The sequence below is a fragment of the Callithrix jacchus genome, chromosome 15, assembly GCF_049354715.1.
Source record: "Callithrix jacchus isolate 240 chromosome 15, calJac240_pri, whole genome shotgun sequence".
NCBI classification, from domain to species: Eukaryota; Metazoa; Chordata; class Mammalia; order Primates; family Cebidae; genus Callithrix; species Callithrix jacchus.
Window position 1 is genome coordinate 99,504,370 of NC_133516.1, and position 14,601 is coordinate 99,518,970.

General features: G+C 37.3%; 1 protein-coding gene across 1 annotated transcript in view; it reads right to left on the minus strand.

Annotated features, from left to right (window-relative positions):
* MYH15 (myosin heavy chain 15) overlaps positions 1–14,601 on the minus strand; it is a 153,146-nt gene that overhangs the window by 72,223 nt on the left and 66,322 nt on the right. Inside the window, exons 18-21 of the mRNA XM_078352276.1 lie at positions 14,346–14,433; positions 11,744–11,861; positions 10,728–10,851; positions 8,719–8,855 (exon numbers count right to left, since the gene is read on the minus strand). Of these exons, the coding sequence (XP_078208402.1) occupies positions 8,719–8,855; positions 10,728–10,851; positions 11,744–11,861; positions 14,346–14,433 (467 nt within the window). The remainder of the gene's footprint in view (positions 1–8,718; positions 8,856–10,727; positions 10,852–11,743; positions 11,862–14,345; positions 14,434–14,601) is intronic.

Sequence of the window (14,601 nt, forward strand, 5' to 3'; positions counted from 1 at the left end):
TGCTGACAAAGAATTCAAAACAATGAACTTTAAAAAAAAAAGCTTAGTGAGCTACAAGAGAACAACTAGACAAAGTCAGAAAAATAATACATGAACAAAAGGAGAAATTCAACAAGGAAATAAAAACCATTAAAAGGAATGACATAGAAATTCTGGAATTTAAGAAAACAAAGACTGGATTGAAAAGTTCATGGAAAGTATAAATGCAATCAAGGGGAAGAATCAGTGAGCTCAAGGACAGGTCTTTGAAATTACTCATTTAGAGGAACAAAAAGGAAAAACAAATGAAAAGAGTGAAGAATGCCTGCAGCACTTATAGGATATCATGAAGCTTACTGGTATACACATTACAGGAGTCACAGAAGGAGCAGAGAAAGAACTTTTAAATATGGAGAGGAAAACAAACATCTAGATGCATCGTGCCCAAAGAAACCCAAATAGATCAAATATAAAGAGAGCTTCATCAGTGCACATGATCATGAAACTCTCAAAAGTCAAAGACAGAATTTTGAATGAAGCAAAAAAAAAGCAACTTGTCACATATAATGAAACCCTCATGAGAGCATGAACAGATTTCTTAGCCAAAAATCTTGCAGACCAGAAGACAGTGGTATGATATAATCAAAGTGCTAAAAGAAAATAAAACTAAGAACCACCAACCAGAAATACTGTATCCAGCAAGTCTATCCTTCAGAAATGGAGAGATAAAGACTGCCACACAAACATAAGCTGTGGGAGTTTATCATTACTACCTGCCTTACAAGGAATGCTAAAGGGGGTTCCTCCAGTTGAAACAAAAGGAGGCTAACTAACCACATGAAAATATATAAAAGTGTAGAACTCACTGAAAAGAATATAGTCAAATTCAGAATGATACTGTAATAATGGGGCATAAACCACCTTTAAAATAAAAGCTAATGTACAAAATTATTTAAAATTACTATAACTGTAATAACTGATTAATAGATACACAATATTAAAAATATTAAAGTGACATAAATAACATAAAATGTGGGGACAAGAGAAGTTAAAGTTCAGAGTTTTTATATGTAGTTGACGTTAAACTATTGCCAGCCTAAAATAAGATGTTGTCAGCTTAAGATAAACATGTAACTACAGGATGTTTTATGTAAGCCTCATGGTAACCACAAAGAAAAGTCTTCTAATAAATACACAAAAGATTAAGAGAAAGAAATAAATACCTAGCAATATAAACTATTATCACATCACAAAGGAAATCAGAAAGAAACCATTTTAAAAAGTCAGAAAACGAATAACAAAATGGCAGTAGTAAGTCCTTATCTATTAATATTTACTTTAAATATAAATGAAATAAGTTCACCAATCAAAAGACAGAGTGGCTGAATGAATAGAAAAACCAAACCCAACTACACACTGCCAACAAGAGACATACTTTAGCTCTAAGAACATACACAGATTAAAAGTGAAGAAATGGAAAAAGGTATTCCAGGCAAATGGAAACTGAAAAAGATCAGGGATAGCTGTAGTTATATCAGACAAAATATATATAAGTCAAAAACTGTATCAAGAGATAAAGAAGTTATATTATATAATGACAAATGGGTCAATTCATCAAAATGATATAAATATCTTTATATTTGACAAGATTTAACATCCATCCATTATAAAAATTTTCAACAATGTAGGTATAGAAAAGAGGCACCTCAGCATAATAAAGGCCATATATGACAAGCCCACAGCTAACAGCATACTTAATGGTGAAAAAAATGAAAGCTTCTCCTCCAAGGTCAGGAACAAGACAAGAATGACCACTCTCAATACTTGTTTTCAATATAGTACTAAAAGTCCTAGCCAGAGTAATTAGCAAAAAGAGGAAACAAAAGCCATTCAAATTAGAAACAAATAATTTAAACTATCTCATACAGAAAACCCTAAAGACTACCAAAAAAATAGATTTCATACATTTGTAAGGTTACAGGACAAAAAAATCAACATAAAACGTTAGTAGCATTTCTACATACTAACAATGGACTAGCCAAAAAAGAAGTCAATTTATAATAGCATCAAAAAATAAAATAAAACACATAGGAATAAAGCTTAAATAGGAGGTAAAAGATCAGCATGTTGAAAACTATAAAACATTCATGAAAGAAATTGAAGACACAAACAAATGCAAATGCAAAAATATCCTGTGTTCATAAATTGGAAGAGCACAAGATATTTTTGGTTAAAAGATAATAGTCCCCAAAGTGATCTACAGATTCAATGCAACCCCTTTCAAAAGTACAGTGGCATTTTTTACAGAACTAGGAAAATATTCATAAAATTTAAATGGAACCACAAATAGCCTAAACAGAAGAAACAAAGCTGGAAGAACCACATTACCTAATTTCAAAATATGCTACAAAGCTATAGAAATCAAAATAGCATGGTATTAGCATAAAAACAAACATACAGACCAACGGAACAGTGCAGAGAACCCAGAAATTAATCTATGCATTTATGGTCAATTGATCTTCAATAAAGTTGCTAAAAACACACATTATGGAAAGGGCAGTCTCTTCAATAAATGGTGTTAGTAAATTAGATATCCACATGCAGAAGAATAAGTGAATCTTCATCTCATACAAATACAAATATAAGCTCAAAATGAACTAAAGACTTAAATGTAAGATCTGAAACTGTAAAATTACCAGAAGAAAACTTGGAGAAAAGGTTCTTGACCTGGGTTTTGGCAATTTTTTAAAAATGTGACCCCAAAATCAAAGGCAACACAAGCGAAAATAGACAATGGGATTACATCAAACGCAAAGTGTCTGCACAGCAAAGCAGACAGTCAACAAGGAGAAGACAACCTGTGGAACGGGGGAAAATATTTTCAAACTATACATGCAATAAAGGGGTAATCTTCAAAATATATAAGGAATTAACTCTATAGCATGAAAATCAATAACCCCATTAAAAATCAGCAATGAACCTGATAGACATTTCTTGAAAGACTACAAGTGGCCAATGATATATGAAAAAAATGTTCAACATCACGAATTATAAGGGAAATACCAATCAAAACCATAATGAGCTATCACCTTCCACCTGTTAGAATGGCTACTAATAAAAACAAAAGACAACTGTTGGCAAGTATGTGAAAGAAGCGGAGCCCTTGTACACTGTTGATGGCAATGTAAATTGGTACAGCCATTATGGAAAACAGTATGAAGAAAAATGCTTAACAAAAAAATACTAATGAAATTCTTATTTTGAAGAAATATCTGCACTACCATATTCATTGTACTGTTATTCACAATAGCCAAGATATGGAATCAACTTAAGTATTTATTGACAAATAAATCAATCAAATGTGGCATATGCATACAATGGAATATGATTCAACCTTAAAAAAGAAAGCATTGTCATTTGTGACAATATGGGTTACCTTATGCTAAGTTTAATAAGCCAGGCACAGAAACACAAATACAGCATGGTCTCAGTCATGTGTAGAATATTTAAAAAGTCAAACTTACAGAGATAGAGAGTAGAATGGTGGTTACCAGAAGCCAGGGCATGGGGAAAATGAGGAGCTGCTGCTCAAAGGACATAACATTTCAGTTATGCAGGATGAGTAAGTTCCGAGGATCTAATATACAGTATGTTACTAACGCTGTATCGTATGCTAGAAATTTGCTGAGAGTAGCTCTTAAGTGTTGTCACCACATGCGCCTGCACACACACACACGCACACACGCACACACACACACACACACACAACAGATAATTTTGTGAGGTGACACTTAATTAGTTTGATCCTGGTAATCATTTCACAATACATATATCTATCAAAACATCAGATTATACACCATAAATACACACAACCTTTGTCAATTACAACTGAATAAAGTTGAAAAGGGAAAAAGAATAAACCCAAAGAAAGTAGAAGAAACGAAAGAATAAAAATAAGATCAGAAATTAGTGACCTAGAAGAAAATTTTGTTTATTAAATACACTAAATAAACATGTGGCATGAATGGTAAAGAAAAAGGAGAGAAGGCACAAGAAAACAATACTAGGAATGATAACACTCTATAAATATAAATAACTTGGGATTAGGCACTAGGAATAGAATTATAGATACAGTAGAGATTTAAAAATAATAAGGCCAGGTGTGGTGGCTCACATCTGTAATCCCAACACTTTAGGAGGCTGAGGCAGGCAGATCACTGAGGCCAAGAGTTCCAAAGCAGCCTGGCCAGAATGGTGAAACATTCTCTCTACTAAAAATGCAACAATTAGCTGGGCATGGAGGCACATGCCTGTAATCCCAGCTACTCAAGAGGCTGAGACACAAGAATCATTTGAACCAGGGAGGTGGAGGTTGCAGTGCCCTGGTATCACGCCACTGCTCTCTGGCCTGGGCAATAGAGATTCTGTATCAAAAATTACATTAAATTAAATTAAAACTCTATCAAATTGAAAAACTCAAAATGTAAATTTTCTTCTTTAATAAAAGAAAGCTTTCCTGCACTAATTCAAGAAGAAAATATCTCGTTAGACATGTAACCAATAAATAAATGGAATCAAAATTATAAAACCTATCACAAAAGAGCCACCAGATCCAGATGACTTTATAGGCAATGTCCACTAAAGATTCAAATATATGGTTTTAAGTTGGTTCATGTTTTGAAGAGAGTAAACATTCTTCAACTGTTTATGAGGTTAGGATAACCTTGATTCAAGTTCAGATAACATAGCAGATGAAAAGAAAATTACAGGCCAATCTTATTCATGAATATTGATGTAAAAATCTCGTGGTAATATTACAATCAAACCCACCAATGTATGAAAATACTTCTTAACCAAAGTGAGTTTAACATTTTAAAAAATCTGTTAATATATTTCCACACATTTACAGATTAATTTAGAAAAACTAGGTGATTGTTTCAATAGATGTAGATAAATGATTAAATCATTTCCTGATAAAATGCTTAACAAAACAAAATAGAAGCAATGTCCTTCATACAATAAGTCATATCTACAAAAAAAATCTACAGAAAACATCATTCTTTAAAGAGAAATGACCACTTTCCCCAAAATCAGAAATATGAAGACATTTGGGAAAAGTTTTTAAAGGCTGATTGATATACCTCAACTGGTGAGAACAGGGGACAAGGGGACTCTCATACATCACTGGCAGAGACTATGGTATATTGGAAATCTACCTGGCAACATCTTGCAAAGCTGAACCTGTATGTGACCTAAAACCTATTATTAATTCATCCTCTAGAGAAATGCCTCTCAAAGTGTGTGCCTCAGACCAACCACTGTCCACAAACTGTTACCAGAAAACGGAGTATTTTGAGTAATGATGGCCTCAAGAAACTCTTACAAATATGTATGGGGAGACATTTATAAAAATGTCACTGCAGAAGTTGGTAGCAAAATAAAAAAAAGAAAATAACAAATTTACTTAAGCTGGAAAATGAATAAATTATGATATATTCATTTAATAGAATACTATAGAGTAGTTAAAATCAATAATCTAGCCCTAGATTTATTAACAATGATATATTCCAAAGAATAATACTGAATATAAAAGACAAACTTCAGGACAATATATACAGAATATTATTTACATGAAGACTAAGCACATGTAAAATCATGTCACATTTTAAGGATACCTACATATCAAGTAAGTAAAGGCATTAAAAACATACTTTTATATGATTTATATATAAAACATAAAATCAGGCCGGGCGCGGTGGCTCAAGCCTGTAATCCCAGCACTTTGGGAGGCTGAGGCGGGTGGATCACAAGGTCAAGAGATTGAGGCCATCCTGGTCAACAAGGTGAAACCCCATCTCTACTAAAAATACAAAATTTAGCTGGGCGTGGTGGCGGAGCCTGTAGTCCCAGCTACTCGGGAGGCTGAGGCAGGAGAATTGCTTGAACCCAGGAGGCGGAGGTTGCGGTGAGCCGAGATCGCGCCATTGCACTCCAGCCTGGGTAACAAGAGCGAAACTCCGTCTCAAAAAATAAAATAAAATAAACATGAAATCAGAAACACAAACTCAGCATCTGAGAAGACAAAGGTAGGACTTGGATTACAGCGGAACTATATGGGGGCTTCAACTATGTATGTTAATTTTTTAAATGTTGTTAGCAATTACAGAAAAAAAAATTGTTAAGAGTTGGCTGGGTGCCATGGCCCATGCCTGTAATCTCAGCATTTTGGGAGACTGAGGCAAGAGGTTTGCTTGAGCCCAGGAGTTTGAGGCCAGACTGGACAACATAGGAGACCCTGTTTCTACAAAAATCATTAATAATAATAATAATGTTGCCCGGGCGCGGTGGCTCAAGCCTGTAATCCCAGCACTTTGGGAGGCCAAGGCGGGTGGATCACGAGGTCGAGAGATCCAGACCATCCTGGTCAACATGGTGAAACCCCGTCTCTACTAAAAACACACAAAAAAAATTAGCTGGGCATGGTGGCACATGCCTGTAATCCCAGCTACTCGGGAGGTTGAGGCAGGAGAATTGCCTGAACCCAGGAGGCAGAGGTTGCGGTGAGCTGAGATCGCACCATTGCACTCCAGCCTGGGTAACAAGAGCGAAACTCCACCTCAAAACAATAAATAATAAATAAATAAATAATGTTAATAATTGATGTACTTTTGTAATGGCTCCGTGCATACGCATTATAATATTTTCTGTATTTTCTATTTGCTGGAGATCTTTCACAATAATCTTTGAAGTCACGATTTAGACAGAACGAATCATAAGGGCTTCATTTTAGACATGAAGAAAGTAAGCTATGGAGAAATTAAGACTCTTACCCAAGTTTACACAACTAGTCCTAGAAGCCATGTTCCCTGATCTCCAGACCCCTATATCACATTGACCACTACATGAGAGTCAGAGAAGACCCTCAGAGTCATCTCTCTAATATCTTTAACATCACCACGAAATAAGCATTTTCTCTTGGGAAGAAACAGAATTAACAAACTGTCAATTAAATAAGTTATACCAAGATTGGCAGACCTCTCTTCAGAAGCTAATGTATGCTAACGAAAAAGTAAATATAACTTCAGCATCTTCATCTCCCATTGTTTAGAGATTTTCCCAGCTTGCTTTCCATGATTCTATTAAAGAATAGACAAACATATGAAAGAATGCTCATCATCACTGGTCCTTAGAGAAATGCAAATCAAAACCACATTGAGATACCATCTCACGCCAGTTAGAATGGAGATCATTAAAAAATCTGGAGACAACAGATGCTGGAGAGGATGTGGAGAAATAGGAACACTATGTTGGTGGGAGTGTAAATTAGTTCAGTCATTGTGGAAGACAGTGTGGTGATTCCTCAAGGACCTAGAAATAGAAATTCCATTTAACCCAGCAATCCCATTACTGGGTATATACCCAAAGGATTATAAATTGTTCTACTATAAGAACACATGCACAGGAATGTTCATTGCAGCACTGTTTACAATAGCAAAGACCTGGAACCAACCCAAATGCCCATCAATGATAGACCGGACAGGGAAAATGTGGCACATATACACCATGGAATATTATGCAGCCATCAAAAACAATGAGTTTGTGTCCTTTGTAGGGACATGGATGAACCTGGAAACCATCATTCTCAGCAAACTGACACAAGAACAGAAAATCAAACACTGCCTGTTCTCACTCACAGGTAGGTGTTGAACAACGAGAACACATGGACACAGGGAGGGGAGCATCACACACTGGGGTCTGTTGGGGGGAGGGACAGAGGGGGGTGGGGAGTTGGGGAGAGATAGCATGGGGAGAAATGCCAGATATAGGTGAAGGGGAGGAAGGCAGCAAATCACACTGCCATGTGTGTACCTATGCAACAATCTTGCATGTTCTTCACATGTACCCCCAAACCTAAAATGCAATAAAAAAAAGAATAGACAAAACCAATGCCTAAGAATGTCCAAGCATGGTGATAAATGTCCCTAGTGAACATTATGATTACATGTCAACAAGAGCCACAGTTTCTGACCCACGGGAGGTAATAAAGAGGTCAGAACACCTTGGTCTTTGAAGCACACTTCCTCGCAGAGTTGGCTATGGGATATGTGCAAACCTTTCCAGGTCGGCTTCTGATATAAATTGTGAGCCACACCACTGTCAGAGCCAGACTTCTCAAAATACAAAGATCCTCCCAAGGGGAAGCCTGAAAGCATGGCAAGAAATATCTGAATTATGCTTATACTTGGTTAAATAGGGCAATAAAAGCCCTTTGCACTCTGTCTTTTTGTTATATCATGATTTAAAAATGTTTGGCCAGGCTGGTGGCTCACACCTGTAATCCCAGCACTTTAGGGGGCTGATGTGGGTGGATCAGGAGGTCAGGAGTTCAAGACCAGCCTGGCCAACATGGCTAAACCTCATCCCTACTAAAAATACAAAAAATTAGCCAGGTATGGTGACAGTTGCCTATAATCCCAGCTACTCTACTCGGGAGGCTGAGGCAGAGAATTGCTTGAACCTGGGAGGCGGAGGTTGCAGTGAGCCAAGAGTATATCACTGCACTCCAGCCTGGGCAGCAGAGCAAAACTCTGTCTCAATAAATAAATAAATAAAAATGTTTAAGACCCAGCCTAAGCAGAGGAGGCAGCTCTTGCTTGCTATAAGGCAATGAGATTAGGTTGCACTGGTTGAGGCAAACTATTATCCTAGCAGTGGGGGTTCAGGGTGGGCATATAATACCTTTCTTCTAGAATCTTCTGGAATTTGATTCGCATCAGTTTGCCCTGTGCTCTGGCTTGGAACAATGTGAAGACTTTAGCTAGTCTTTCATCTCTCATTGCTTCCAGTTGGCCCAGAAACCCAGCTTTAAAAAATACCTAAAAGAAAAGTCAGATGTTAGCTCCACTCATAATGGGTATTCAGCAAAGGTCTGTTGACCCTGTGAGCAACTGTTGTGTTCCTAGGGATATCAATTCCATTTCTTGTTAAATTTATTTAATGTATAAAATCTACTTCCTAGAAAGTTTGATTTTAGACATCTAAAATGTGCAAAAGACTTTTTATTAAATTGTGGCTCTATTGTTTGCTTAAGAACTTAAACTATTCTTCCCCTTATTTCTTCCCCTTTTATCTTGATTGCTCAGGGAGCCTGGCTTAAGTTTAAAGATGGGCTCAGGCATGCAGCACTCCAAAGTACCAGGTAGTGTTCTGCAAACATTTTCTGTAAAGGATCAGATAATAAATACTTTAGGTTTCATGGGCTACATACAATCTCTGTAGGATATTCTTGTTTTTCAAACAAACATGAACCATCTAAAGCCATTTTTGGCTAGTAGGCCATTTAAAAAAAATAGTCCATGGATATGGCTCTTGGGCCATAGTTTCCTGACCTCTGTTCTACAGTAAGGCACTTTTGTCTGGGCATCAAATAATCCACAAAAGTATTTTTTCAAGAATAATTATCAAGAAACAAGGTGAAATGAGTGAGGTGCCTAAGGTACACATTTTATGGAGGCACTCAGTGTGAGAGTGTCCTGAGAGTGTGTGCCTCTCAGCCTCACTTGCTCAACCCTGAGAATAAGAGCCTCCTTGGAATTTGTGCCTTAGGAGCTTCACTTGCCTCATGTCAATCTTGGCCTAGATGAATAGTATACAGCAAAAATAGCTAAACACACAAAGAAGGCATTGTCAGTGAAAATCAGCAGAAACAATAAACAACAGAAACTGACTCTCAGTTACTCAAAATGTGGGAGTTACCATTTTATAACCATATCCTACAGGGTTCTAGTTCTCTGAGTTCTTCATCCTAAATTTTCCAACTCTCTTTCAAATAATTTGTTTCTTATATGGATGTCATTAGGAACAAACTGACACTGACTGCCAGATAAGACCAAATCTATTCATTAGTCAGACGTTTCCCAAAATATGTGGGTCATGCCAAGATCATCTAAGATGAAGCAGAATTTAAGGAATTACATCTAAGGAAGTTGGTTTTGGATTAATTGATAGTGGGTTAACTTTGAAGTTTCTTTTTTTCAGACGAAGTTTCGCTGTTGTTACCCAGGCTGGAGGGCAATGGCACGATCTCGGCTCACCGCAACCTCCGCCTCCTGGGTTCAGGCAATTCTCCTGCCTCAGCCTCCCGAGTAGCTGGGATTACAGGCACGCGCCACCATGCCCAGCTAATTTTTTGTATTTTTAGTAGAGACAGCGTTTCACCTTGTTGACCAGGATGGTCTCGATCTCTTGACCTCGTGATCCACCCGCCTCGGCCTCCCAAAGTGCTGGGATTACAAGCGTGAGCCACCATGCCCGGCCAGAACTTTGAAGTTTTAAATTACTCAAATAGACTTCTAGAAATTCGTCCCTAAAAGGATACTGTGAATGAATCAGTTCACACACAGACAAGCCATTAGCTCCAGGAAGTTGATTCACATTTTTCTAGCTCTGATATATACACATCTTCTTATACCATCAGGTTGATTCATTATTTTATATCTTGGCAGAAATTTGCTTAGATGACTAATTATAAAAATGTAAATGTAGTCAAAACTGAGGTTTAAAAAACATTAAATTTTTTTCTCAAACAGCACTGAAGTTTTCACCTTCAACTGGGATCTATTAGTGATATTTGTGGTCATGAGCACCTAAGAATGCTTTATAATTGAGTGTTCGCAGGTATTTTAAGACACGCACTAGGACCGCCCCCCATTCGTCTCTAAATGCATTCTTTGCAGTTTTCGGGTTACCTTCGTGATTCCAAATCGGTACTGGGTATGGTCTATCTCCAAGGAGCCAAGTAACTCTTCTGCTGCTTTTCTGCTGCTCACAAACTTGCGCTTTGGAAAGGTCCTCAGATTCAGGATGCGGTACCTAATTTAAAATACAGAAAAAATCCTAGTATTCAAGTAAAGACTAATCTAGACAAATGAGGTGAAAGGAGATATAGATTTTTATCTGTTACTAATTTGTTCAATTTTCACAAGATTCTTTGTAACAATAATGAGGGTACAAGCAATAATCTCTTTCATTGGTATAATAATTTGTACTTTTCATACTGCTTAAAAGGCAACTTCATTTGATTGATTGCTCAATTTAGGTGGTGGCAGGAGTGGGGGGATTGGAAGAGGAAAGAGAGGGAGGGGGGAAAGCATAAGAATCTCCATTGTATGGATAAGGAAACGGAAAAGCAGAGACATTAAATGTCTTTTCCAGGATTCTTTCACCCTGTTGGCGAGTTGGTGGAAAACAAGAAATATGCCTCTTAATTCTAAAGCAAGAAATATGTCCCTTTTTACCCCACCAGACTTTGCTCAAATTGACTTGATGACCTATAATTTAAACTTCTAGAATCCAGGAAATAGAAAAGATGCCGCTTCTGCCTCCTGCCATATACCCTGCTGGCTTCCATCCATTCAGGGGCTTGCTAGTAAAGCCACAGCCTGTTTGGATGGCAGCTACAATTAAGTATACAGAACATTTCAGAGATTCAATTCAGCTTCCATGTTTCTTCTGTATATATTTCTTCTATATGTGGGTCTATTATCTGTTAATAGAGATTTAAGGATATTACAGTTACATAGATGTTGGATTTAAGGGAAAAAATAATGAAACTCTGTCATCATATATCTTACCACCACCAAACACATTGATTTCTAGTCTGGAGGACATCAACCAAACAAATAATGCAGGCCTAAACATGCGGAAAGGGAGGAAAACAGAATGAACGGCCTCTGGCTTCTTGGATCCTGGAATGTATGTTTACCTTTGTTTAAAATCAGCATACAGCAGTCGGTTTGGAAAACCTTCACGGCATATCCTAAGCCCTTCCAAGACGCCATTACAGCGCAACTGCCGTAGAACCAAGTAAGGGTCCAGTACACCTGGAAAAAATGAGTCATGGTGGGTCTGTGCCTAAAAAATTATTAGCCCAGATTTTGTACCAATTGCTGCATGTTTGGTTAAAAAGAAATAGTCTGAACTGGATATTTTCTACATGATGGGTCATAGTAGTTTACTCACTTAGAGCCTTATAATACTCGTGGTAATCATCCTATTATGCAGGCATCTCCAAAAATGATTTGCCTGAAATTCCTTTAACATGGAACAAACTCCTTAATTCGCAGTTAGATGAGATGTTTATAAGCAAATATTTTTGGAAGGCAAAAAGATTGCATTTTTTTTGCTAGAATGTAAATGGCTGGTCTCATATTCGTTTTCCAACCAAAACCAGCTAGAAAGGGTGATAAGAACACAAAAGAGAACTTCCTCTCTGTGCAGGAGGGGGATGGGATAAGAAAGGAAGGTGGACATAACCACACATTCTGTTTACAGTTTTGCTTAGGAAGGACTTGTCTACATCCCAGACTTCATTCTCCCCTTATATTCATGAAAGCATCTACGTTCTATTCTGTAGCATATAGCATCCTTCTGTCACCTTCTCATTCATCAAAAGAAGCTCTACTGCAGCTGTCAGCTGCAATCTCCAATAGAAGCCTTTGAAAAATCATCCAAGAAGCCACTGTCCCTGCCCTCAGTGAGTCTTCTGAAAGAAGCCAAGAACCACATCTCCTAACACAAATTCCTACTATGGTATTACATGAAAAATGAAAAAAACAAAAACAAAAAGGACTCTATGCCCAAGGCCACAGAAATAAACTTAAACCATATACCCGTATTTCTATCCTCCAATTCCATTCACAGACAGAAACAAATGACCTATAAGAAGTGACAAGTTGGCCAGGCACAGCAGCTCATTACAGTAATCACAAAACTTTGGGAGGTTGAGGTGGACAGGTCACTTGAGGCCAGCAGTTTGAGACCAGACTGACCAACTTGGCAAACCCCTGTCTCTACTAAAAATACAAAACTTAGCCAGGTGTGGTTGTACATGCCTGTAGTCCCAGCTACTCAGGAGGCTGAGGCACAAGAATTGCTTGAACTCAGGAGGCCGAGGTTGTGGTGAGCCGAGATCATACCACTGCACTCCAGCCACTGCTCTCTAGCCTCAGTGACAAAGCAAGACTCTGTCTCAAAGTGGTATTGTTTTTTTAAAAGGGGGGTACAAGTAGTAGAATCCTATGACACCTTAACATCAAACTCATCCTCTTTAAGTACATATGAATAACTGTTTTGATTAGATCATGAAGCTTTTCTTATGGCTTTGTCTTATGACTTTAAGAAAAAAACCAAACCTCTGAAATCCAAGTTGACTTGATGGGAAGCAACTCTAATAGGTAACAGAATTGCTCCAAAATAGAATGCAGCTAATTAGATTCCTTGCTAGATGGAAGCAGTGTCCCTAGACACATCCAGAAACCCAGCTGATAGGAAACAATGAAGCAAAAACATACAGCCATGAATGAACATGAAGTGTTTGTATTGCAAAAACTCAAATTGCAGCATCATTGTTTCGTATCACACTTTCCCAAAATAGGCCATCGACTGTCAGGATTGGAGCACTAATTACAGGAGGTTAATAAAAACGCAAGAAACTACAGAACCTCAGAAAGCACAACCAGCAACATCTGGCTACGTATTACAAGGGTGGCTAGTGCTCTGAAGACATAGGGCTTGTCATGTGCACTTCTTGGAGGCTGACAGCCTCCAAACAAAGCTCCAGAGGGGCCTGTAACTCCAACAAGATGGCTGGGGATCTTCAAGCTCAAGAAGTAAGGAAAGTAATCTATGTAGTTAATTTTGGTAAAACCTTTGTTTGGGGAATTGAAAACATTAAAAAAAAAATCACCATCATTTACCTATTACATCATCCCCCTACCACCATTCACTGATCAAAAGATATCCACTGCCCAGAATTACATAACTAAAAAAAACAGATGCTATTAAACAGAGGGAAGAAGATGCTGGTATTGGCAAGGAGGACTAGAGGGTGTTATCACAATTAGAAATGGATTTAGGAACTGTCTTCATGGTCAATTTAGAGAACTCCGACCAAATATCTTTATGGTCAATTTAGATAACTCGGACCAAATAACTTCCTTTATGCTGAAATATCTACGTTAATTCCCTAATTGATTATTCAATTCCTTTTTTTTATAGTTTGCCCTTGTAGACAATGGCATGGGAGCTCATCCATGTTCAGCATAAATTCAAGGAGGAATTTAAATAGTAATAGCAAACATTCGAACGTCCAATTGAGCCTGCTTTGTGAGATTCTTCTCTACGTTCATTTACAAGGCAATCTTGAGGAAGTTCCAAAGACCTCATTTTTAACATATTTTCATTTTTCTATACGAAATTCTACCCCTATATAAAAGGCACCAATAAATATTTCTTAAAAAGATATTCAATATAGCTAAAATCAAATCTATTTCCTAGCGTGAATTACAAAGAAATCTAGTTCTTACCTGGCATTTTGTTCCCATTGGGATTTATGCATCTCACAAAATGAGGTGTTGTTGATTTCAGATTAGTCATCAATTTATTCAGGTTTTCCTAAAATGGAGACCATAATAAACACAAAATCACTTTACAAATCACTAAAAACACTAATCCGCTTCACAAATGTCTCCAAATCTATCAACTTAATCTCACAGCCAAGATGTATTCTAACAGTAAAATAATGAATTCAGCATTCTTTCCTGCCTACCAAATGCACATCAT